At 38.9% G+C, this 25115-nt stretch overlaps 1 protein-coding gene across 6 annotated transcripts in view; it reads right to left on the reverse strand.

Moving 5' to 3' along the window:
* PEX5L (peroxisomal biogenesis factor 5 like) overlaps positions 1–25115 on the reverse strand; it is a 240418-nt gene that overhangs the window by 83052 nt on the left and 132251 nt on the right. For 3 of the 6 annotated variants that reach the window (XM_081086950.1, XM_081086949.1, XM_081086947.1), the window contains 2 exons: positions 15057–15161; positions 4501–4612 (listed from right to left, as the gene is read on the reverse strand). In XM_081086950.1, the coding sequence (XP_080943076.1) occupies positions 4501–4612; positions 15057–15161 (217 nt within the window). Of the gene's footprint in view, positions 1–4500; positions 4613–15056; positions 15162–17532; positions 17599–25115 lie in introns of all 6 variants that reach the window. The other 3 variants (XM_081086948.1, XM_081086946.1, XM_081086951.1) reach the window with 2 other exon arrangements.

Consider the following 25115-nt stretch of genomic DNA (forward strand, 5'->3'; position numbering starts at 1 on the left):
TGATATGTATTTTTAGGGTCAGTAAAGAAAAAAACCAACTCATTATTTAACTGATGTTTGGAAGAGATGAATATTTCCTATATTGTTTATTTTGTGTTAATTTATATAAGAATATATTCCTTAAACATTTAAGTAAATGCCAAGATGGTAGCACACTGACTTTAATTTTTCATTGGAAGAAAATAGCCAGAATAAATGTCTCTCATCTTATCTAATAAAAGAGAAACATGCAAATTGACCATACCTCTGCTACACTCACCAGCCACGCCCACCAGTCAATCAGGAGTGAGTATGCAAATAAACCCAACCAAGATGGCGGCGGCCACAGAGCTGGAGCAAACAGGAGGCTTGGGTTGCCCCTGGCGATGGAGGAAGCCAAGCTTCCTGCCTTCCCTGGCGGGCTGTGGGCTCCACTCAAGGCTACAAAGTTTCAATTAAAGAAGATAAATAAATCCCAGATACCTGCTTCCAGCCGCTGTGGCCTCTGCTCAAGGAGGGTCTGGGAGCCTGGGTTGCCCGGGGCTGTGGCCAGCCTGCAAACAGCCCTCAGCCCCTCACCCAGGCTGGCCAGGCACCCCAGTGTGGACCCCCACCCTGAAGGGGCTGTGGCCAGCTTGAAAACAGCCCTTAGCCCCTCACCCAGGCTGGCCAGGCACCCCAGTGTGGACCCCCACCCTGAAGGGGCTGTGGCCAGCCTGAAAACAGCCCTTAGCCCCTCACCCAGGCTGGCCAGGCACCCCAGTGGGGACCCCAACCCTGAAGGGAGTGTGGCCAGCCTGAAAACAGCCCTCAGCCTCTCACCCAGGCTGGCCACGCCTCCCCAGCAGGGACTCTCATTCCACGGGGGCATGGCCGGCCTGCAAACCACCACAGGCCCCTCGCCCAGACTGCCCCACATCCCAAGGGAACCCCCACCCTGATCCGGGACACCCTTCAGGGCCAACCAGCCAGACCCCATCCGTGCACCAGGCCTCTATCTATACTAATAAAAAGGTAATATGCTAATTAGACTGGGAGACCTTCCGGACATTCTTCTGGACAAAGCCATGGTGGCGGGGCTGAGGTAGAGGCGGTTAGAGGCCAAGAGGGGAGGGCAGTTGTGGGTGATCAGGCTGGTGGGGGGCGGGGCCGTTGGGGGTAAGCAGACCAGCAGGGGAGCCAGTTGGGGGCAAGCAGGCCATCAGTGGGGGTCAGTTGGAGGTGATCAGGACAGCAGGGGGGCAGTTTGGAGTGAGCTGGACAGCAGGGGGGCAGTTGGGGACGAGCAGGCCAGTGGGGAGGGAAGAGGGGGCGAGCAAACCATCGAGGGGGGGGCAGTTGGGGTGATAAGGCTGGTGGGGGGGCATTTGGGGGCAAGCAGGCCAGTGGTGGGGGGCAGTTGGGGGCAAGCAGGCTGGCAGCCAGAGTGATTAGGGGCAATCAGGCAGGCAGGCAGGCAGGTGAACAGTTAGGAGCCAGCAGTCCCGGATTGTGAGAGGGATGTTCGACTGCTGGTTTAGGCCCGATCCCTGTAAACCGGCAGTAGAACATCCTTTGAGGGGTCCCAGATTGGAGAGGGTGCAGGCCAGGCTGAGGAACACCCCCTCCCCTGTGCATGAATTTCGTGCACCAGGCCACTAGTCTTAATATAAGGTTCTTTAAATTTCAGCTTGATTGACTTGGTACAAACATGAAGCAGGGATTCTTCCATATTTTACTCCAAGTTTGTTTAATATCCGTTTGAAGTGTAATGCCTAGAATGTCATATACAAGGACTGCCCTGATTTCTCAATGTAATTTCATGCTATTCTATAAAATGACAGTTTCATCTTAAAATTATTATTTTTATTAAAAATTTGGAAAGAAAATGGTAACTCTATCTCCTGCCTAAAAAATTTAACTGTAAAATTATTGGAACAAATTAAAAATTCTTTCCAGGATGCTTGAATGCTAAAGCTTTTTCTGTTTAAAGATGTGATTTATGTTGCATATTGAGATGTAAATTGTAGTTTTGTAATAATAATAAAAAAGAACTATATTCCTTAGGGATTAAAAACATATAGTGTTTCTGCCTTGAGATATAATTTTTAAGATTAAAAAGCACACTATCAAATAAGAGTCTTCCTTCAGGATCAGAATCTATGGGACCCAGATGTACTGAATGCTGAGGCTGAGAAAAGGAAAATCCAGCCTCAAAATATCACTTTTCCCAATCCCCTACTTTGAGGGCATTATGGATTGAGTTGTATTCCCCCCAAAACTCATCTGTTGAAGTTAACCCCCAGTGCCTCAGAAGGTGATAGGGTCGCCCTGGCTGGTTTGGCTCAGTGGATAGAGTGTCAGCCTGCAGACTGAAGGATCCCAGGTTCGATTCCAGTCAAGGGCATGTACCTTGGTTGCGGGCACATTCCCAGTAGGGGGTGTGCAGGGGGCAGCTGATTGATGTTTCTCTCTCATTGATGTTTCTAACTCTCTATCCCTCTCCCTTCCTCTCTGTAAAAAATCAATAAAATATATTTTAAAAAAAGAAGGTGATAGGGTCAATGGAGATATAATTAGTTAAGATGATTCATGATGGAGTAGGGCCTACCTACTGGTATCCTTATAAAAAGGGGAAACTTTTAGACTTCTCTTCCCCAGAAAGAGACACACACAGGAATAATGTCAGGTGGAGATTCCAGTTATGCTGCCACAAGCCAAGGAACTGCCAGAAACCAGAAGAGAGGCCTAGGAGAGCTCCTTCCCAAGCACCTGCAGAGGGAGGATGGTCCTACTGACCTTGATTTTGTAGTTCTGGTTTCCAGAACTGGGAGACAATACATTTCTGTTGTTTAATCTATGGAGTTTATGATATTTTGCCATGGCAGTCCTAAGAAACTAATAATAGAGGCAATACTGTAGGTACCGGGATTGCAGGAGATGACACATTCTTTTGACATTTCCCTCCAATATTTCACAGGTCTCTCGTATGTTAGAAAAACCAAGGTGAAAGTAGCTTTTGAGCCAAATATCATGTGGCTCTTTCTGGTGGGCTTCTCTTAAGTGACTTAGTTGTAGCATCCTCTGGATTCTTCTGGGGGCAGCTCTACAGTTTTGGAGGGGAAGCTCCAGTTTCAGAGATCAGAAAGATGACTCTGATCGGATAGCATGTGAATTTACCCAATTTCCTGACTAAAATGCAGCAAACACAATTTCATTTGCTTGATTACTCCAAGTGATAGCTGAGTGTAGAAAATGACTGCTTTGGTGTGACATACAGAAAGTTAATGCATTTGAAAAGGGAAGTATTGGGTGTCCTGTTTTTTTAACTGATAGCTAACCGGAATGGTAATACCTGTTGAGCTCACTTGGAGTTAAGACTTACATAGATTGCTTCGTTTAGTCTTCCCAAGTAACCGAGAAGATCTAGATCTTACTATTATTAGGTGGATGAGGAAGTAGACCTAGTTAAGCAATTTGCCTGAGGGCACTGAGCTGCTAAGTGGCCGAGCTGAGATTTGAAATTATGAACTTGGACCCCGGAGACTGTAGACAACACTCCCAAAAAAATGTCTCTGTCTTGTATTAGTTACGTTTGTTGTTGTAATTTTTAGCACCTGTTTAAAAAATCACAATTTCCTTCACCTGTGATTTTGTTCAGGTATTTAAGCGTATAATGAAAATATAGCAGGCAACAGCCAGCTGAGGACAGGATGGGAGATGGAAGGAATTTAAGGAGACAGGATGTGATTATCACCTCCTTTCTCTGTCAAATTCTCTCCCACAACCTAACATAACCTTTGTTCTCTGATTCTGAACATCATTTTCTCATTCTTATTTGAACAACATGCCTTTGAATGTGAATGCTGACTGAATGAAATCAATGCTGAAAGCTGCCTCTGATATCAAAGGTGAAAATTAGCTTTTGAGTCAAATCTTTTGTTGCTCCCTCAGGGTGGGCCCTACCTAACTGACTTAGTTTTAGTATCAGTGAGAATTGGAAAATGCAGAGGGTGCTTGAGGAGGTGGCATTCATACCTGAGGCCTCTTACATCCCTCAGTGGATGAATACTTGTTAGTGCCTATAATATCCCAAGTCTCTGGGACATTTAGTTGTCATTTCAATCCACTTGAAGGGGTGGCCTATATTTTTACTTGACTTGACTTTTGTCAGACAAAGTATTTCCAGGCAGAACTTGAAAACCCTTACTCTGAAATAGATGCTTTTGTTTTAAAGGTTTCCTACTGTGATGTGACTTGAGATGAGATGTAAATATGAAAATATGTATGGAAAAACCATTCATTGCTAATAGTGGCATGCTAATGTTCAGCAACACTGGTTGTGTAATATATATACGTTGCAGTTTCTTACAGCATAATGAAAAGTGGTTCATTGGCTTATGTTGAATAATAAATGTTCTAAAGTTTTAGTCAGTTGCAAACATTTTTCTCAAGTTAAAATGCACTGTGGAAAGAAAACGTGTATTTTACTTCAGTGAAAATGAACTCCACCCGAGGATCAGTTAAAAGTGAAAGAATTACCAGCTGTGTTGGACGTTACTGGCCTTGCTATTGCCTCCGATTTGGTTTCACAGAGAAAGTCATCGATGGAGGGACTCAGGAGGGGTCTGCTTTCTTGCTGTTCATTCACCAGCTGAGAACAAATGAACACAGGTGTCACAGGCCATGTTAAACTGCAGAATCAGATAAGTTAAAATGCAGCCTTGCAACAAAATGAGAAGAGCAAGCCTACCAAAAAATAAAGAAACCAATAAATAATAGGGCAGGGGCAAGAAAGAAAAAAAAATACCAAAGGATGGGGAATGAGCCTTTTAGCACTGTGAACATTTTCGATGCAGCCAACTTCAATTTTTAAAGCTCAAGCCTTTTTTCCTTCTCCTAGGACAGTTTTAGAACTATTCACTAATTTCAATATGTAGGAAATAATACCTATTGAATCACTGTCCCTAAGGACCAATCCCACTCTTCCCTTGGACAATAAGCTCCTACTAAGACCTGGAATGGTGGCTTTTGATTTTGAGAAAATACATTCTGTTTAGGACTAGCCAGTCAGTGTTTTGTGGTGACAGCACACGCATCTGTGTATGGGGATAAACACTCCTCTCTCCCTCTTTAAAAGCTCAAGTCACCTATTGGCGCACACCCTGCTTTAAGCTTTTGTAGTGCATAACAAACATTATTTTGAAAGAGTACAAAATATTGTCATATTAACTGTCATATTACCTATATATCCAGTACATATGTTTGTGAAAATCTATATGTAAAGCAGATTTCTGTGAATTCAATGATATTTTCCCATAGGCTTGTTCTGTAATTTCAGAACTTTTTCGTTTTAAATTTTTTAAAAAATATTTTTTATTGTTTTCAGAGAGGAAGGGAGAGGGTGAGAGAGATAGAAACATCAATGATGAGAGAGAATCATTGATTGGCTGCCTCTTGCACCCGCCCCCACCTCCCGGGGATTGAGCCCACAACCCTGTGGAACCTAGGACCCTTCAGTCCGCAAGCCAATGCTCTATCCACTGAGCCAAACCAGCTAGGGCTCAGTTTGATTTTTAGTAGGTCTCTATCTATCAGTGGCAGCCATCCATTTACTATCAGTAATTCTGTGCCTCTTGAATTCAGGATTCCTTAAGTTCTATTTCTGTGATTAAGGGAAAAAATATACTGATGATCCCAAAGTGCTTAATCCTTAAATCAAATTAATTGCCTTAGTTTTTCACAAGATTTTATATTGGCCTTTCTTAAAATGGGCAGAGTCGTCTAGTTTTCTATGCATTATATAAAAAAGATACACCTAAAAATCTCTAGATTTTAAAAATACTGATTTGCAAGGCTGTATTTTAAAAGAGATATAAAATAATGAAGTGTTTTGAGTATTACCAAGTCAAAGTATTTTATGTGACTCTACTCACTTTCACTTTATTATTTCTTTAGCACAGTGTCAGTGGTATTATAGCTTAGAACTTATGGAAGATGGCAAGAGACCTATGAATAATGGTAAATATGGGAAGAAAAAATGCAATACTGTTAATATAGAAGGAAGAATATGGAAACATTTAGCGATCATTCGGGGATTAAAAATCAAGAGGCAATTTGGTACTTTTTCATGTCCATCCTACAGGGATAAATCTCAGATCTTCACTGGAGTTTAAGATTTTGACATAGAACTGGTGATCTGACTTTCATACATAGTAATATGCAGACATTATCAAGGGGTAAGTCTTGAGAATGTCTATTTCCTTTTAGTGTTTAAGTTACAGTGATAGAAATTTCTTCAATTAGTATAAGTTTAGTGTTACATGTATACAGACTCAGATTCTTCTAGGAATTACATTATCTAACTAAGGTCTTAACCTATGTTTTGGTCTTAACCTTTTTGGAGGGGGGTGGAGGAAGGGGGATGTCTCTTTAACCGATGAGTGAAACTCTGAGTACCTTTGAATTTTTTCTGAATTTGAACATTCTTGGGTACCATCCATCTTATTTATGTTGAAATACTTTTTGATGTTGAGGGACTATGAACCTTTCATATTTCTGGTATAAAATATATTTGAATTTTTGTAAATGCTGTGGTCTATTTGAGTTTAGGAGTGATTTATAATATTTTCTCGTATAAAAGTCAATTTTACCATCTGGAAATGTAGTTGAAAGCACTGATACAGAATATAATATACTAGAAAATGAAGATATGGGTAAACATCACTGATTCTGGGAACCCTTCTGAGTCCACAAAATTCACCATGTACTTTTTCTGAAAATGTGATTAGTTTTCTAGGACTTGTATTTCATTTATAGTTTGGTCATGTAAAAGCTTTGTGTATATAAGAACTTCCAAAGGACCCATACATTAATGTATATTTCTTGGTAGAACTTGCCTGTTTAACCCTATGCGCTAAGTGTAATGAACCCATCTAGTGTGATATCACCAGAGTGATGTGATGGTCCTGACTTAGCAACAATGCTTATCTCCAGGCCGTGTTATTCTCATGTCAAATGAGATCTGGATTCTACTGCGCTATAAACATTCATGGACAGTGAAGGTCACCATCAAGTATGGCACCACACTATACTCACAGAAGTTAGTATAATAGGCTAGCATTAAGTAAGCAGTGCATTTTAATGACTCGGTCTCTAGTTCTAGGTCTCAGATCTATTGGTTAAGGCACATAAGATACAAAGAATAAATATAACCAATACAACTGCAACTTTAAAAGTTATATATATATTTACATATATGTGCAATGTCCTAACTATCTCTTCGATAGCCATTATTTCTCTGAAGAAGTCTGATGATATTGATAGATAACTAAGAATAATGTAGTTATACTCTTAGTCATGATTTGAAGATCAATTATTATCCTATCTAATAAAGAGGGAATATGCTAATTGACTGCCCTGCCCTCAAAGATGGTGGCACCCACAGCCAATAAGGAGGGAATATGCTAATTGACTGCCACACCCTCAAAGATGGTGGCACCCACAGCAAATAAGAAGAGAATATGCTAATTGACCATCCCACCCTCAAAGATGGCGGTGTCCCCAGCCACAAGATGGCCTGCAGGGGAGGGCAGTTGGGGGTGACCGGGCCGGCAGGGGAGGGCAGTTGGGGGTGACCGGGCCAGCAGGGAAGGGAAGTTGGGGGCAATTGGGCCGGCAGAGGAGCAGTTAGGCATCAATCAGGCTGGTAGGGGAGCAGTTAGGGGGTGATCAGGCTGGCAGGCAGAAGCGGTTAGGGGCAATCAGGCAGGCAGGCAGGCGAGTGGTGGGGAGCCAGCAGTCCCAGATTGTGAGAGGGTGCAGGCTGGGCTGAGGGACACCCCCTCCCCCAGTGCATGAATTTCGTGCACTGGGCCTCTAGTATAAAGATATGTATAAATTATAGTCCACAAAAGTCCCCATATACTTTTTCTTAACTTTGGATACAATTAAATTCCTTTGTGGAATAGGCATAAATTACTTATAGTTTTAGAAAGCCAGATTGTTAGATTTCTAGACTTTCAGTTGTAAACACTGAAAAATGACAAAAGAATTCTAGAAAGTAAGACCTTTGTCCCCATAAACATCTAAATGGGGCAAAAAGGAAAAAGCACAATTAATTGAGAGGCCCACCCTCTTAGGCAAGTCTGCTTTATCAAAGGTAATTGGATTTTTAGGGGGAGTCTCTCTCTTCTTTCATACTTCATCTTCTTTCAGACTTATTTTCTGGAGCAAGCACCTCTAGCATTCTCAGTGTTTCTCAACCAAAGAAGAGGTGTTCAGAGAGACTTTAGGGAGCCCAGGACTATGGCATAACTTCTCCAGTCTTCTCCTACCCCTGCCTCACAAAGCCTGTGTCTCTTCTACACCTACTGTCTTGTTTCTGACCACATGTCATACCTGGACTGATAGAGATGTTATGTCTACCCAGTTCCCATGAACTGAGCTGCTCTTCTGGCTTTCTCTATAGACACAAATCAGAGGAAATAAACTACTTTCTGTGTCAGTGTTTTTAAGCTGAAGCACAGTTTAGCTCTTGGGAAATGCTGGGGTTGGAATGGAGGATAGTGACAGGGCTCAGAGGTGAAGAAGATAAAGGGCCAGGTTTCAGATAGCATGGGAAGATAATTTGGGAACTGAAAGTTATTTTGGTTTTGATTGAGATGTGGAAGATGAAACTGGAGATATCATAACAAAATCTTTTTTTATAAGCGCTGAGGTCAGAGACTCTGGCTTATTCATATTTATGTTCTTCACAACTTTAAACAGAATGCCTTCATATAAGAAGGGCTCAGTAAATGGTTATCAAAGGGACAGTGACTCTGCAGAAACAGAAGATATAAAAAGATCTTTCTCAAACAGTCTGATTTTGAACTGTGTCTTCAGCTGGATGAATTTAGGAATCCTTATTTTAACCATACTGAGTCCCATTTTATTTTTATTTGTATAAGTAAGAATAGCTTTTCACATGGCCTCCCCCTCCACATTTTCAAACAAGTTCATGGTTTTCCTATGGTGACTTGAGACTAAGTAAATCTTTTAGGTCATAAAGGAAAATTGCTAGCTGAACTGAATCCCCCAAATAGTTCCCCTTAGCTTTCCTTCCAAATTGCATGCCATTTATTCTCTCCTTGTTCATTGGTAGGATACTGCTTGCTTTTCTTAGAATTACTCCCTTCAGTTTGAAAAGACTTTGTTTTTCAAGTGTGGTGAACATTTCATCCTTTGGATAGAGAGTACATTGATGTTATAAAAATAATAAAAAAGGTGAGTCAAAAGGTTTCCAATTTTTTTTTGAGTAACTGAGTTGGAGTGATTGCAATTTTGGCCCAATCTGACTATCATAATGGAGTTCAAGTGACCCATCCACTTCCTTCGCTGCTAAGGTGTTTGCCTCACTTTGTTTACATTTTCATTTCTCATCCTCCTGTGTCCTCTTCTCAATGTTGAGGTAAGTTCAAAGGCCTTTGCAATGGTGACATCCCTATTTCTCTTTCAGGGTCCCATTCTACTGCATATTGGGAACCTTCAGTGCCGGGCAGCAAGCACCTTCCTACAGCATCTCCACGTTCCCACCTCTACCCAGTTTTATCTCCTTTCCTCCTACTCGACTATGACCTCTTTGAGAGTAGAGACCTTATCTACTTAACATTTGTATTTCACAGTAGCAGTTTAATAAATGTTGACTGATCTTATGTCTAACTAAATGGTGAATTGTACAAAAGAATGATTGCATGGGCAGCCTTGATTTCATACTGGGTTTCATCAACTCAGAGAGGCCGGGGGTCCTCAGAAATGTTTACCAATTTCCTGACAGGTTTTAAACCACAAATGTAAGTCCATCACCCTCCCCACCACCCAGTGTCACATCATTTAAATGTTTGGAAACCTAGAGGTACTTAAGGGAACATTTCCAAATGCAAGGCCTCTATCAAAAAGTGAAGAAGGCAAAGAGTGAATGCCCGAGAAAAATTGAAATAAAGTCACAGGCCTGCTCCATGTAATCCTTGGGAGAAGGATAAAGACCAAAGCAAATGGGAGGCCAGTGACAGATCAACACACAGAGGCTTTAGGTCAGAGATTCAAATTTTGAGATTTTGAGGGAAAACCCTTATACGATCAATGGACATGGAAACAAAAGGAAACAGTGGAAGTTAGAAGATAGATGAGAACTTGCAAGGAGGGGCTTGTTATTCAGAATTCAAAAGACTATTGAACCTTACACCTTCTTTGTAATCATAGCTTGTGAACAAAATATTCAAATATCTTCAGTTTACTTATGACTTAGACTGGTTAGTTGGTGTAGCCAATATTAGCCACCACAGGACCAAACTGGTTGTTAATTTACATCAACACTGTGTTTTGTGTTGAACAAAATGCAGATAATATCATCCAGCTTTAATGAATTATGATCTGTTTTAAAACTTTGTCTAAAAATGCATTTGTCTTAGTTCAACTTGAATTTCTCTCGTTTCAATGTTTAAAAAAATAAATTATTATATGATCTAAGCTACAGGTGAATATTTAACCAAGACGAAAGGAGATTTTTCTGCTTTTAATACTGTCTGTTACTTAAGCTCCAGTATATGTTTATATAGTTTGTTTTGTGACTTAAATCTAAGCTTATTTATCTTTAACCAACATATAGCTTAGGTGTTTCATTAAGAAATATAGAGCTAAAAGTTTGTGATAACTTATATCAGTATGACTTAACTTCAAATCAAAATACATTTCAATGATAAAACAGGGTCTGTCAAGAATAATAACTCATTATTTCATCACTTTACAATTCAGATTGATGATTTCAAAATTGTTTTAAAGTAAAATATTCTGTTTTTATTTTTAAGCATTTTAGTACTTAAAAAATAATTTTAAAAGTTAAAACATTGAAGTTAATAAGTTAAAAACAGTTGGTAAATACCTCATATTTGTAATGTTGATTTTAAAAATTGCAAAAGTATACCATGTCTTTTATCTCATCTAAATAATAGAAAAAAATTTAATAATGTTTTATTTATATAAAAATGAAAACACAAATGTGCTTTTAACAGGTATATCTTTATGCATTTTGAAAATGCCTTTATTATTCCTGACACTGTTGATTCAAAGCATGTGCCATTTGATGAGTAGGTTTCACTCATAATTTTTTAATTGAACTATTTGTTTATGGCTTTATTAGTTGTATCCAAATTGAGAAATTGTGCAATTCCCATCAAAATAGTGACCCTATCAAAACTAAGTTAACTGATAAATCCATTGAAAAGACAAGACAACTAAATCATTATCATGGGCCCCTTAAATACTCAGATCTTAGTGGCTTTGTCTTGGTACCTCTGACACTGGGCAGAATTAATTTCTAATGAGCTAACAGTACTAATGGTTCTGCCCACGGCCCAGTTTTTATACAGTATATGAGTCCCAGTAGATCTTTTTGTAGAGAATAACCATGCGATAACTTTCAACTCTGACTTGATCTAAATCTCAAATATTTTCCTGACAGGATAGTTATATTTATAGTTGTGAAGTTATTCATGGGAAAATGAACAGGTATTACTCTTTACAACTTGGGTAGCACTAACACTAGGGCAGGCAGGAGAACATAATTAAAACAATTGTTTCAAGTTAGTAATAGAAACCTACCCCGAATAAGGCTATATTTAGTAGCCTTGAGAATATTTTTCCAACCAAGGACATTACTCTTTTTATCTTTATCAGACACACACAAAAAATTAATGTTAAGGTATAAGGGGTGGGATATATAGAAAAACAAAGGCCAAGTTTGCAAAAACATGAAAAAATCTCCTTAACAATAAGAGGTCTGGAACACATAGTTTTAAGACAATGTGCTCTATAGCAAAATATGAAGGGGATATACCTTGCTAAAAAAGTACCAGGAAATATGGCTAAAATGAAAATTTCTAGGGTTCCTTATGAGAGAAAAATATTTGCTAAAGTAATTTCATTTTCATAAAGAATATAATTTTTTCTACAATATAATCAATCTTTGACATATAGTTTTTCCTTCTACCCTCGAAGTGGATTTATTTATACTATTACAGTCTAGAGTAGTGCTCAATAGAAAAATAATGAGAGTGTAGTAATTTTAAGCTTTCTAGTAGCTTTTTTTTTAAAGTGAAAAGAAAATGGTGAAAATAATTTTGACAATACATTTTACCTAACCCAGTATATCCAAAATATTATTTCAACTGTAATCAAAATAAAATTATTAATGTGTTAGTTTATATCATTTTTTGCACAAAAACTGGTGTGTATTTTATAGTTATAGCACATTGCAATTTGGGATAGTTACAAAGGACTCAACAGACACATGTGGCTACTGCCTACTGTATTGGATAGCACAGGTCTAGTGAAACTTTCTCTTTAAAGACTTGACAATTCACCTACAGTATTTTTTTTCTTTCCTTCAATCCTTTCATCAATGCACACTTGTTTACATACTGTTTGACTTTAAGTGTTAGTCTAGGATAGCATGAACTTGAGCTTCTTTGAAGTGCTTGACATATTGTTTGTTAATACAGAATTAATAATTACATTAAATAAAAAGGGGTCCAGCAAACTCTGAGTTCAGGTCACCTGGCCAACTCCTGTGTTTTGTTTGGTTTGTTCAATGTACTATGAATGACTTCCCTGGAGTATGTTTGACTAAATCCCTCTCAAAGAGATCATAATAATCACACAATACAAGAAAATCCTTCTGTGTAAATTATTCTGCAGTTACAATCTGTTGAATAAACAGTTACTAAACAGGTTAGGAACTCAGTGTTTCAAGGACGTGTCTGTACTTTATCCATTGTGATTGTCCCAAGGACGCCACTGAGAGAGCAGCAATCGGCTTCAGCCATATCTGAAATCTATGAATGAGCAGCTGGCATCGACATACCAGTGATGAAGATGAGTCGATGTATTCAGCAGTATGTAGCGTTATGTCATAGGGGCTTTACAGAAGACACCGGGACAAACACGTTTCAGGACTAATGCACTCACATGTGTAAGAATGTGGTATGGTACACGGACTGATGCTGTGGTTGCCATGAGGGGTACTCACTTTTTCAGATCATTCTGCTGCTTTGGGGCTTGTGCATAGCAGGGAAGAAGCCACTTGTGTACAGTGGAAAAAGTATATCAACTAAGAAAACTGCATTTGACTGAGAAATAATTGTATCACAGCCGTCACTGAATTCATTTCATAAAATGATCAACACAACAGGTGCATTACATGTTATGAATCAGAACTCTGTTTGCTGATTCATAAACTTGCCAGTATGCAACAAGAATAAGATGCATCAAAAAAAGAATTGTATAATCTTCATGCAGCAAAATTGTAACCAATATCTCAAAAACAGTTAATGCAACATTCGACAGGGATTAAATAAGGAACTTGGTACACACAAATGTTCTGAATATGAGAAAATGGTAATCACAATTTTTTTTTCTAAATTAAAAAATAAAAAATATTGTTTTGCATTAAATTTTAAATTCAAGCTTAGGTGACAATGGTAATTTTGGACATTTAAAAAGGATTACTGGGAAGCACATACCAATGCAAGGGTTGGGGGAAAAGGAATTTTGCGAACTAGGCCCTGTCCTGTATCGTGATGTCCTGAGATGTTACGTTGTAGCAAAACTATGCCAATTCCAACTCTGGATAGGTCTCATCTACTGATGTATGTGGTTCTGTCCTTAGCCGAGAACTTAAAGTGGTTCTCACTTCCCTCAGCATTGACCTGAGAAACTATGGGCTGAATATTTTGAACATGGATTCTTCAAAGGGCAAGAGATCAATGTAAAGCTTTATATGTTTTACTACGCAAATTGTGTAAAGAATGGAGCCCTTGGTAAATATCAAGCAAATTTCTTTCCCACCACGACTGTGTCATTGGGAAGAAGCATCTCTTTTTTCGTGGATAAAAAACTCACAACATAAAACTTATCCCAAAGTCCTGGGAATCATTAATAACTTTTTTTAATACTCAATGTTGATGTTATATGTTTAATTTTCGTTCCTTACAACATCGCGTTTAGAATAAAGAAAACCACACATGTTGGCAGCAGCTGGGGATGTGCTCTGATGCTATTCTGAAAATAAGTTGCCATAATTTAGCTTTTGAGATAAATGCCTTTCATGAGGACTGCATATGGACATTTTTCTAATTGTAGACATGTTCATATAATTGGAACTGAATAACTGCATTTACTACTGCATTATGGAAAAAAAAAGGGAAATATTTAAGATAACAACCTAATCTAAATTATAAGATAAATGCAAGTAAAAATATTTTTCATTTAAGAATTTAAAACTGATAGTTCCACAGAGTGGTGATGGGTATATTATACATATTTATGTGGATTTTACAGGGTGTTTCAAAAGTCCCTGAGGACATACAGGATTCACAGTCTCAGCATGTCTTCGCATATAAATGCAAACTTTTTTCTATATTTGCTATAATAAATGCTGAAAATGGCTCTCATGTGCTTATAAATGAGATATTTTTGTTGTCAAGGTCGCGAAGTAGAAGAGGGGTCACAGATGCCATTTTCTGCAGGGGGACTCAGGGACTTCTGGCTCAATCCTGTAAATTAGTCACCCACATAAATATGTATAGACATATATGTAGTATGCATAGTCACAACATAAATATATTTAACATTTAAGAAAATTTAGATATTCTACTGGTAAACTGACATATGTATACCATATAACTTGTATTTATTCAAAGGAATTTTATTTTTTTGGTTGTTGTTTTTCAAATGTATCATTAGCTTAATTGTTATTTCTTTCCCAAAGTTATTAACAAAACTCCTTTATAAAGAAGCAACATATTTTACTTGCACATACATTTTTAAGCTGAAGTTAAGTAATGAAAATTAACATTCACAAATAAAACTAAACAATGAAATTTTTCTTAGCAATTTTCGTTTTCACTTTATAATGTATAATTGTTTCATTGAAACTGTGCTTTAGAAATTAGTTCAAGTTAATGTTTTTGGTTGGTTTTTTTTTTTGCTAGTTAAAAATCACAACGTCTGATATATTAACATATGTCAGCTTCCTACAGGAGCCCTATGGGTCTGCCCACCTGTGATGTCATAGTAAGGAGGGGCTTTTCTTCAGCAGACTCCTCCCTCGGTATCTCCTTCATCACCATGGCAACAGCCTTATCTGCCGCCCTAGAGCCTTTTCCCTATAACAGTGAAATCAACAATGACTTGTGTCAGGAGAAATCTTTAAGTTATTATTTATTACAAGATAGTCTAATGTTTCAAGACCAATCCAACATAAATGAAGAAGTAGGCTGCTGCAAGTGAATCTTGAGGCTTTTGGCTGAAGAGAAAACACACAATATCTGAAAAAAGATTGTTTGTGAACTTGAGCTACTTTTTCACCTTTACAACTGACATGTAATTTTAACATAGTACTTTATATGTATGGTATATTTTAGGCAATTTACATGACATGAACATAATTTATAGCATCTATTTAAAGACAGTATGAATTGCCTGTTATGTTCATTTATAAATTATTCCTATATAATTTCTAAAACGTTTGAATGACAGGAGTCTGGGACAGGGATTGGGATCAGGGTCTGATTCCCATGGAGGGCTTGGTGGGTGGTCTCTGGAGTCTGTCATTTTTGAGTGGATTGGGCATAAAAAGAATAAAAGTGTCATAAAAACATCTCAAAAATTCTTCAGTGGTCTAATGTCACAGGAATTCACCTAGCTTACTTTGTGGAGCTAGTATGAAAAAAACTTGTAACTCTATGTTTTTGAGACCAAATAATTTTAAAATCTCTTTTCATTGGAGAATCTGTAAATCCAGACATAAATAAAAATGATTACTAATTGAGGCATTGATAGATATAGGTATAAATATGTAGGTATATATATTCCCTACATTTTTTGTCTCATACAAACAGAGTTATAAACTCTAAAGGGGTATGCTGGCTTTCTGTCTTTTTGGTTTACTAGATTATTGAATTTTTGAGAGTAGATATGGCATCATGGAAAAAATGAAATAAAATACTACCTTCTTGATCCAATTAGAAGCATCTCATACTATGTAAAAATTAAATAATCTCTAAACACTTTAAAAACAGAAAACTTTAATTTTCTTATGTCTCTGGGCAAAGCCTCTCTGGAGAAAATAATTTTATAATAATAGCACACATTAATATCTGTGCTGTAAATCTATTTAAAATACAAATGTAGCATATAGAGATATCATAGGCCCAGAAACAAAAATGGACATATGTGGTCTGTTGTCTGAAAGGGAATTAAGAGCAATCCAACATAAATGGGAGTTAGGGTTAATATGAATTCTAGAGCTTAATAAATCTTGATCCTTTCTATGTAATGCAAAAGAGTAGAATCACATTATTATCATGGTCTTGCACAGTACTTTAAGAGTTTAGAAGGGAGGTCTATTCCAGGAAGCAAGTCTTCTGAGATGAATAAGGAGTGACTCTAATTGCATTCTACTATAACTCCTGTGCCCTCAGTTTGTTATGTGCTAATCATCCATTTTCTCAGGCATTCCTTTCTAAATAATAAGTGGCAGCTTTTATTTATGAAAACAAAGAAAAACTTTACAGTTACTAGATTTTAGAATGTGTGAATCTCTTTATTTCTCAAAGTTTATTTCTTTGTTTTTAACTTTTATTTAAGAACTAGCATTATTGAATGATAATGTTTATTTCCATGATGGGATATAAACAACAAGAGATTTTATTTATCAGGAGTTACTATCAAATATGTTCTGGAATGTCTCTATGGCCACAATCCTTAAAATCACTGACTACTAGAAGAATAAAGGAAAACATTAAAAACTGGGGACCATAATGATCCCAGGTTTATTCTTTAATGATGCAATGTGAACTTCCTAAAATAGAGATGCATACAATTCTGAATTCTGGGAAAAGATTATTATGGAACTATTAAATTGTTTTACATTTTTTCAAAATATAAAATTATTGGGATGAAACGTTACATACTATAAGCTTAGCATACCTTTATAAGCTATTCTCATTACAGGTTAAATATAGTTTAACAAATATTTTTGAGCTTATTTTTTTTCAAAAGAGCAAAATCATTTGTGAAGAATTCCTTCCATGCTCCAAGAACTTCTAATAAGATAGCAATGAACGAAGTGGCATGCTTATATTTAAATTCCTAACATACTTAAAAGAACAAATCTAATGTTACAAGGTATAATTTTAAAAAAATAATAATAATTCAGACTCTTATCCTGAGCTAAGGAAAAAAAAAAGGTCAATTGATGAGCATCTCAAAAAATTTCAGGTCAGTATTTCAATACACTACTTATTTGAAATGCTACCAATCCGTAAACTACAGATAGATATTTTTCACATGTGCAACTAGAGTAGCTAGAATTAGCAACGGACATGCCATTTCACTAAAACAAACAAACAAAAAAACCAAACCAAAACAAAAATTAGTCCTTTCATGCTGAACTCTAGAACAAAGCAGTGGTCAGCTAGAAAGGATGTATCATTAACACATGCGGTGCTTTTGATTTCTTGCAGAAAAACCCACCAAAGCCAGGGTCAGGTCACTTTTTTGAAGACAGTGCCACTTTTTCTTCAAGGTTACACCTACTACCTGAAAAGAGTCATGACACCCATGTTAGAACCTGCTAGCAAAGTTCCCCTGTACAGCCTGTTGGCTTTGAGTCATTCCCCCGAGAGCCTCCCTGTTTACACGTGTGGTGCAGTCCGAGGACAGAACGGGAAGGTCTGCCACCATGACATCGCCACGGTTCCAGATACAGTGTCTGAAACCGCTGCCAAACCTAGCGAGCACACTCATTTGTCAAAGCCAGATTTCCCCCAATCACACGGCCGCCTCCACCTGGTACCTGAAAATCAAACTGTGTTATTTCTGACTTGCCCATGTATCTCATGGGAGAACGTTTCTAAAATTCAGATCCCGACTGATAATTGAGTTGGCAATTCATAAAACTATACAACTTGGCTCATTGGTAGTCTGTGGGGCTGACAGTAACACAACTGTAGAGGTTTTTTTTTCCCTTTGTTGAAGCCAATGGCTCAAAACATTGTAAGAACTACATGCGCATAATTATCCAGACTTCAAGCTCAATTTCTAAATATAACTATACCGAAGGATAAATATTCATCTATTATTTGAAATAACATGGAGACAGCAAAAATGAACTCTTCACTGAATATACACACTCAAGCTTGTAAGTGGTTTTGGATTACATTAAGCCTGTGTGCTTTTCCATCCCATCATTCTCAGCAACAACAGAAAAGAATAGTGGCACTTTACAAGTTGATTACTACGCCGTGACACCCTCCAGCAGTTATTTCACTCTCCTTTTTTGTAAATACAACTTCAAAATCACCTTTTCCCACTTTCTGGGTGAGTTTCTTAAGATTTTTTTTTTGACTATTTTTCCCTGGTGATTTGCTGTAGAAAATTCTTCGATATTTCTCTTTATCACCTTGTTTCCTGAGCAGTGAAATATATACAATTATAGCTTTTCTAACAAACAATAATAATACCTGAGAATAATCTTTTGTTAACTTCTATTATAAGACTGGGCATAAATGAATGAAACATGGAGAGTATATAGCAAGTGACACTGACATAATTAAGGAAACCCAATGCGGGCTCACTCCTCTTTCTTAAATATAGAACATGAGGAACAGAGTAAATAGCACTGGAAGTCACAGCATCTTCTCAGGCTGGACACCAGGCTGTGCCGCTGCCAGATGACGAGGAGGTGTTGGCTCCAGGCCCGTCTCAAAAGGGAAGGAACGGAAGTATTTGGAGAAGCGACTGTGTGCTGGGCACTGCTCGGTGTTGGATGCATTTATACTTATTTGTTGCATGAGACCTCTGTGGGGTATACATTGTCTTACTAGGTGGTTTGGGACATTGAGGCTCAGAGACTCAGAGACGGAGTGACTTGGTCAAGGTCTCAAAGCTGGTGTGTGGCTGAGCAGGAAGGGAACCCAGTGCCAGCCTGTGTGCTTCCTTGTCTACCTCACTGTTAATTTTTCATTGGCTTGACAGGCCGGAGGGCTTCCGATGCAGTCCCTCCCCCCCCCCCCCCCCCCCCCGACAGCATCACTGACTGCCATCCGTGCAGGGGGTTTGTGAAATCATCCAAGTTTGGGGCAGCAACCACTTCTCAGGATAATGATACCGTCTGGATCAAGCCAACATCTTTGAGAAAGATTTTCTTCAATCTGCAATGGTCACTAAGAATCAGCCTCCCCATGACTTCACTCATAAGCACAATTCTAACAAAGTATTTCTGTTTTTTTTTTATTTTCATGGAAAACTAACCTAAGCATGTCATGTGTCACAGTGTTTTTATTCTGTGAATCTTATTAGGTTTATAAGCTTTAGCATCCCTCTAATTCTGATTAAAATGCTAACTCAGCACAATTAAATGCCATCTGTACTAGGTGTTCTGAGATCTATTTTGGGTGCATGCGATACTTAAAAGTATGCAATTCCGTGGTTAGTCCATTCATAAGCAATTTTCTAATTGCAGATTCTATTACTAGTATATGAAATTTTTAAATTTAAAATTATTTTTATTATTCTTAATCTATCAATAATAATCCAGAGTCTTTTTATCAGATATGTTAAATAGAAGTTATGAAGATGTAATAAATTAGGGGAAAGGTAAAAGACTACAATAGTAGTGATTTCCGGTAACCCCATATCATCTAATATATGAAATTAAAATGTCTTCCTTTTATTCTGATAACAAAAATTAAAACACACGACTACCAAAAATTGAGAAAAAATAGAAATAAGAAAATAAAATTAACAAGTCTGACATTCCCCTCCACCCCCAAATTTTATCTTTACAACATTGAAGTTTTTTAGGATGAATGTTTATTGAAGACAAACTACCATCAAGCTCACAAGTGTGAATATATTGAATATATTTCTTCACATATACATACCTGTAAACAAATACCTGGCATCTATAACATTTTGGTAAGTTTGTTCCAAATGAAATGGTATTCAGTTTTGCATATGCTAAAACCATCTTGTATCTCATAAATTCTGGACTCTGAACTTAAATGCACCCCCAAGAAACTGGCCACAAAAACTGATTTCGGATGACTTTTCTCTCTGTCTCTTATGTGCAGACCAAGGACAACATTCTTTTACTCAGGAAGGTAAATGTCAGGGTGTCATGCTCTCTTTAAACTCCCAACACGGGAAAATGTGAGAGCAATGTTTCCCAGTCTCCTCTGAACGCAGGCGATGCCTGTCTACCATACTGTGTCCTGCCCAGTGCAGTGTGTTCCTGTAGATTTCTTCCAACATACAGGAGGGTTCAGGCCATGCTGGTTCTAGCACAGTTACATTTAACTCATTCTCCCCACAACAGAATATTTTGTAAATTTAAAAAGTGGTACAAATAGAACTAAATCTGGGCACTCTGGTCAATCCTTATTTCCCAATATCCCAAAGGAAGCACAGATCTAGATGTAAACAATTGGGAAGCCGGGACAGAATTCTGTCATCACCACAGATTCTCCTGTGGAATTCATAAGTCACAATAAACTCACCACTGATTCAGTGCTGTTTTTAGCTGGAAATAATGTGATTCCTGATTCTTAAATATGGGTAGGGAAGTCACAGTGCACAACCTGGTGCCTCTCTCTTTAAATGATGACACAGGGCGTTTAAAAAAGGACCGCCAATCGACCCTCCATATATGTCTCCCTTACTATCCCCCGCCCCACTCCACTCCAGCATTGTTCCCTATGTGCACTCTTCTCCAAGCCATCACCTTTTCTAGGAAGTCCTCTGAGATGAATACGGAGTGACTCTAATTACATTCTACTATATAACTCTGTGCCCTCAGTTTGTGTCATGTGCTAATTGGCACTTTTTTTTGTTACGCTCTTCCAGATTGTGTATGTGGTGGTGGGAGAAAGTCTTGGATAACAGTCTCTATGGTCCTTAACTTTAATCTCTACCCCCTCTCCTCCTCCTCCGCCCTACCCCGTCAAAGTTGCTGGGATTCCGAGCCCACCACAGACATGCTTACTTTCCTTAACATGAATGATTGGTGCCAGAGGACATGGGCCCCTTCCTCTATTGAAAAGAAAAGCTAAAAATTGTATTTTATGAAAAGTTGGTATAAAGACAACTATAATCCAGACTGGATTTATTGTTACATATTCATTATTATACTAATGATTTTTGGAGTTCTGATTTTATGAGAGATTAAAATTACAACATTTTATGGGGCCTTAAACGTGTCTTGGGTCCTGTGAACTGTCCACTGTGCCTAGTGCCTAAGTTGACTCTGGGTTGGTGTCTTCGCAACAGTCAGTGTGGCCTCCTCGTGGCTGCTCTGCTGTCCCTAGAGCTGATCTGTCACTTCTAGGTGGTTAATTTGGGCAGCAGCTGCTCCCCGCCCCTCCAAACTCCCACTGTGGCTGTTCCTGCCCTAATGGACCACTTTGCACTGCTGCTACTCTCACTACGTTTGTTAGGATCCAGGTATCTTCTAACACAATGGCAGCCCCCCTTATAGTGGTTTCACTTTCCAAAATTTCAATGACCTGTGGTCAACTACAGACCTAAAGTATTAAGTGGAAAATTCCAGAATTAAGCAATTCATACTGCAAGCCATTCAGAGCAGGATGATGAAACCTCCTGCTGTCCTGATCCACCCCACCTGGGATGTGAATCATCCCTCTGTCCAGCGTATACACACTGTATAGGCTACCTGCTCATTGGTCCCTTAGTAGCTGTCTTAGTTACAGATTGATTGTTATAGGGCTTGTGTTTAAGTAACCCTTATTTTACTTAATAATTGCCCCCAAAGTGCAAAAGTTGTGATGCTGGCAATTTGGATATGCCAAAGAGAAGCTGTAAAGTGATTCCTTTTAGGGAAAAAGTATCCTATGAAATAAAGAGGTAATATGCAAATTGACACCACACCCTCACAAGATGGCTACGCCCATGTCGTCACAAAGATGGCAGCGCCCATGTCATCACAAAGGTGGCTGACACAAGACGGCCAGCAGAAGAGGGCAGTTGGGGGGGGGGGGACCAGGCCTACAGGGAAGGGCAGTTAGGGGGGACCAGACCAGCAGGGGAGGGCAGTTGGTGCAATAGGGCTGGCAGGGGAGGGCAGTGGGAGTGACTGGGCCAGCAGGGGAGGGAAGTTGGCAATCAGGCTGGCAGGGGAGCAGTTAGGGGCAATTAGGCAGGCAGGCGAGCAGTTGAGAGCCAGTAGTCCCGGATTGTGAGAGAGATGTCTGACTGCCGGTTTAGGCCCGATCCCTGTGGGCAGTTGGACATCCCCCTAGGGGTCCCATATTGGAGAGGGTGCAGGCTGGGTTGAGGGACAAACCCCGCTCTCCCCCCAGTGGACAAATTTCATACACTGGGCCTCTAGTGTGTGTATTGGAAACATCATAGTATATTTAGGATTTGGTAGTAACCAAGGTTTCAGGTATCCACTGGGGGCCTTGGAATATATCCCTTGTGGATAAGGGGGTGGGGTGTGGAGAGCCGATATAGGGTTAAGCCTTGGACTGACCTGTTGGCAAAGTCACAAACAAGTCCCAGATTAGAGGGCACAGTCTTCTTAGCATAATTAGGCTTGACCTTATAACACTCCCTAGATCTTATCTGGGAAGCTAATGGGCTGAGGGAAGTGCAGGAAGTGTAACTGTGGTCAAAACAAGTGAAACTCACAAAAGCAGTGTAACTATGGTAACCACTACCTTGTTTACCTCTGACTATAAAATGGTTGGTGCAGCCTGAGCACTGGTGGAAGTCCTTCCTCTTGAGTTGGCCTTACCCGCCTGGCCCCCCAATATTCCCAAATTATCTCTTGTCTTTTCTCTTTCATTTGTATGCAGCTCCTCTTCCAGAGCCTGAACCCTGAACCACGCGGGACGTGGAGGGAAACATAACATCTGGCGCCCGACGGGAAATCTGGAAGTGAAGGCTTTGCCTAGAGCGAAAAAACAAAGTTTCACCATAAAGGTGGGGAAGAATTCACCGTAAAGGTGGGGAGATATTTCACCGCATGCAAAGCCCACGATTAGCTGCAGAAGTCGTGATCTGTAAGTAGGGTGTGAACATTTTCTTAACCAGGCTAACGGGGCAGGATTCGGCTTAAAAAAGTAAGAAACTTTATTATAGACTTTTGGTTTGCATGATTAAGGAGGTAATCTCATAATTTTTGCTTGATGTTATAGAACATAACCCTTGTTTTCCTGAAGAAGGTACCTTAGATTTTGAATGTTTGCCAAAAAGTTAGTCAGAACTTGAAAAAAAGGTCAGCAGCAGGGAAAAAACTTGCCTCCAAAAACTGTTTTCCCTTGTGGAACACGGTATTTCATTTGCTAGAGACTTAAAGAGAGGCCAAGGAGGATAAATCTCCTCCCCTTGCACCCTCCGCTCCTTAAGAGGAGCAGAAAGAAAAGGAAAAATGGGAGGAATGGCCTTCATGGCTCCCTCCGCCTCCATGTACTAATCCTGAAATGTTTAATTCTCCATTAATAGAATCACCTGTGCAAAAAGGTCAAATTATAAAGAAATTGGAATATTAAAAGGTACTTTTTAAAATCAGGCTGAGAAAAAAGAGTACCATGGTCATCTTAATGTGGTTTCTTGTCCAAATTAAAATCTTAGTTTGTATTTGGAATCTAAAATCTGTAATAAGAAATAAAACCCCGCTGCCAAATCCACCTCTGGTGCGGAGAGATTCAAAGGTGGCAGGGAAGGGCAGAGCTATAAGCTCTCCCACAATGAGATTACGTAATATTTTATTTAAAAATTACCGGAGAACATCTTATGATAACCAAATTTTGGCTAAGATAACCTTGGGTGCTAGCTATTACTTTAGAAAGCGAAATAGCCAAAACCGGTTTGGCTCAGTGGATAGAGCGTCGGCTTGCGGACTGAAAGGTCCCAGGTTCGATTCCGGTCAAGGGCATGTACCTGGGTTGCGAGCACATCCCCAGTAGGAGATGTGCAGGAGGCGGCTGATCAATGTTTCTCTCTCATCGATGTTTCTGACTCTCTATCTCTTTCCCTTCCTCTCTGTAAAAAATCAATAAAATATATTTAAAAAAAAAAAAGAAAGCGAAATAGGAAAAAATTTAAAATATGTCTTTTTCTATTAAGCATGACTTTGGGAAAAAATACGCCATCTGAGTCATTTGCTGAAACTTCCCCCAAAGCAGGATGTGGGGGAAGGGAAGAAGGGAGCACATGGTGATCCAATATGGATTCCCCCTCCCCAAGTATTCTAATTTAAAGTCTCCTTCTCGTAATTGAAAAGTTTTACAAAATTTAAAAATGCATCTGGGATTTCTGTGCAAGTGTAAAGAGAAAAGCTGGCTTAAAACTAATGCGCACAACTATCCTGTTTTTGGACATTTAGATAGAGTTTTGAGCTGGAATCTCTTTACAAATGTACAAAATAAAACCCAAGACTAATTATTTCCAGTCAATGGCAGCCCAATGCTTTGGGAGTTTGCTAAATTGAATTAGATATTCTGAAATAACAAAATGCTAAAAATTGTTCAATAAATTTGCCTCATGAAAAATCTAGAGGACAGAATTGAATATAATCTTTAAATCTTATATACACATATATATTTGATGGTCTTTCAAGTTGGATTTCAAAACTATAACCAAGGAATGACTTCGGGACATTTCACGGGCCCTGAAATGTTTTCAAAAGTTTATTCTCTCTTTTTAAAGGATTTTTTAATTCAACCAAATTTAATGACTTTGACTTGAAATACATGACCTTGCGGCACTATCAATCAACATCCAAGAAGTAACCCTGTAGGTTACTTGGTGTAAAAGAAAAAGATTTTTCTTATTTATTTATTTATTTATTTATTTATTTATTTATTTTCAATACATTCCATTGATTTTTTACAGAGAGGAAAGGAGAGGGATAGAGAGACAGAAACATTGATGAGAGAGAAACATCGATCAGCTGCCTCCTGCACGCCCCCCACTGGGGATGTGCCCACAACCAAGGTACATGCCCTTGACCGGAATTGAACCCGGGACCCTTGAGTCCGCAGGCCGACGCTCTATCCACTGAGCCAAACCGGTTCTGGCAGATTTTTCTTTTT

Source organism: Myotis nattereri (assembly GCF_964212035.1).
Source record: "Myotis nattereri genome assembly, chromosome: 3".
Classification (NCBI taxonomy): domain Eukaryota; kingdom Metazoa; phylum Chordata; class Mammalia; order Chiroptera; family Vespertilionidae; genus Myotis; species Myotis nattereri.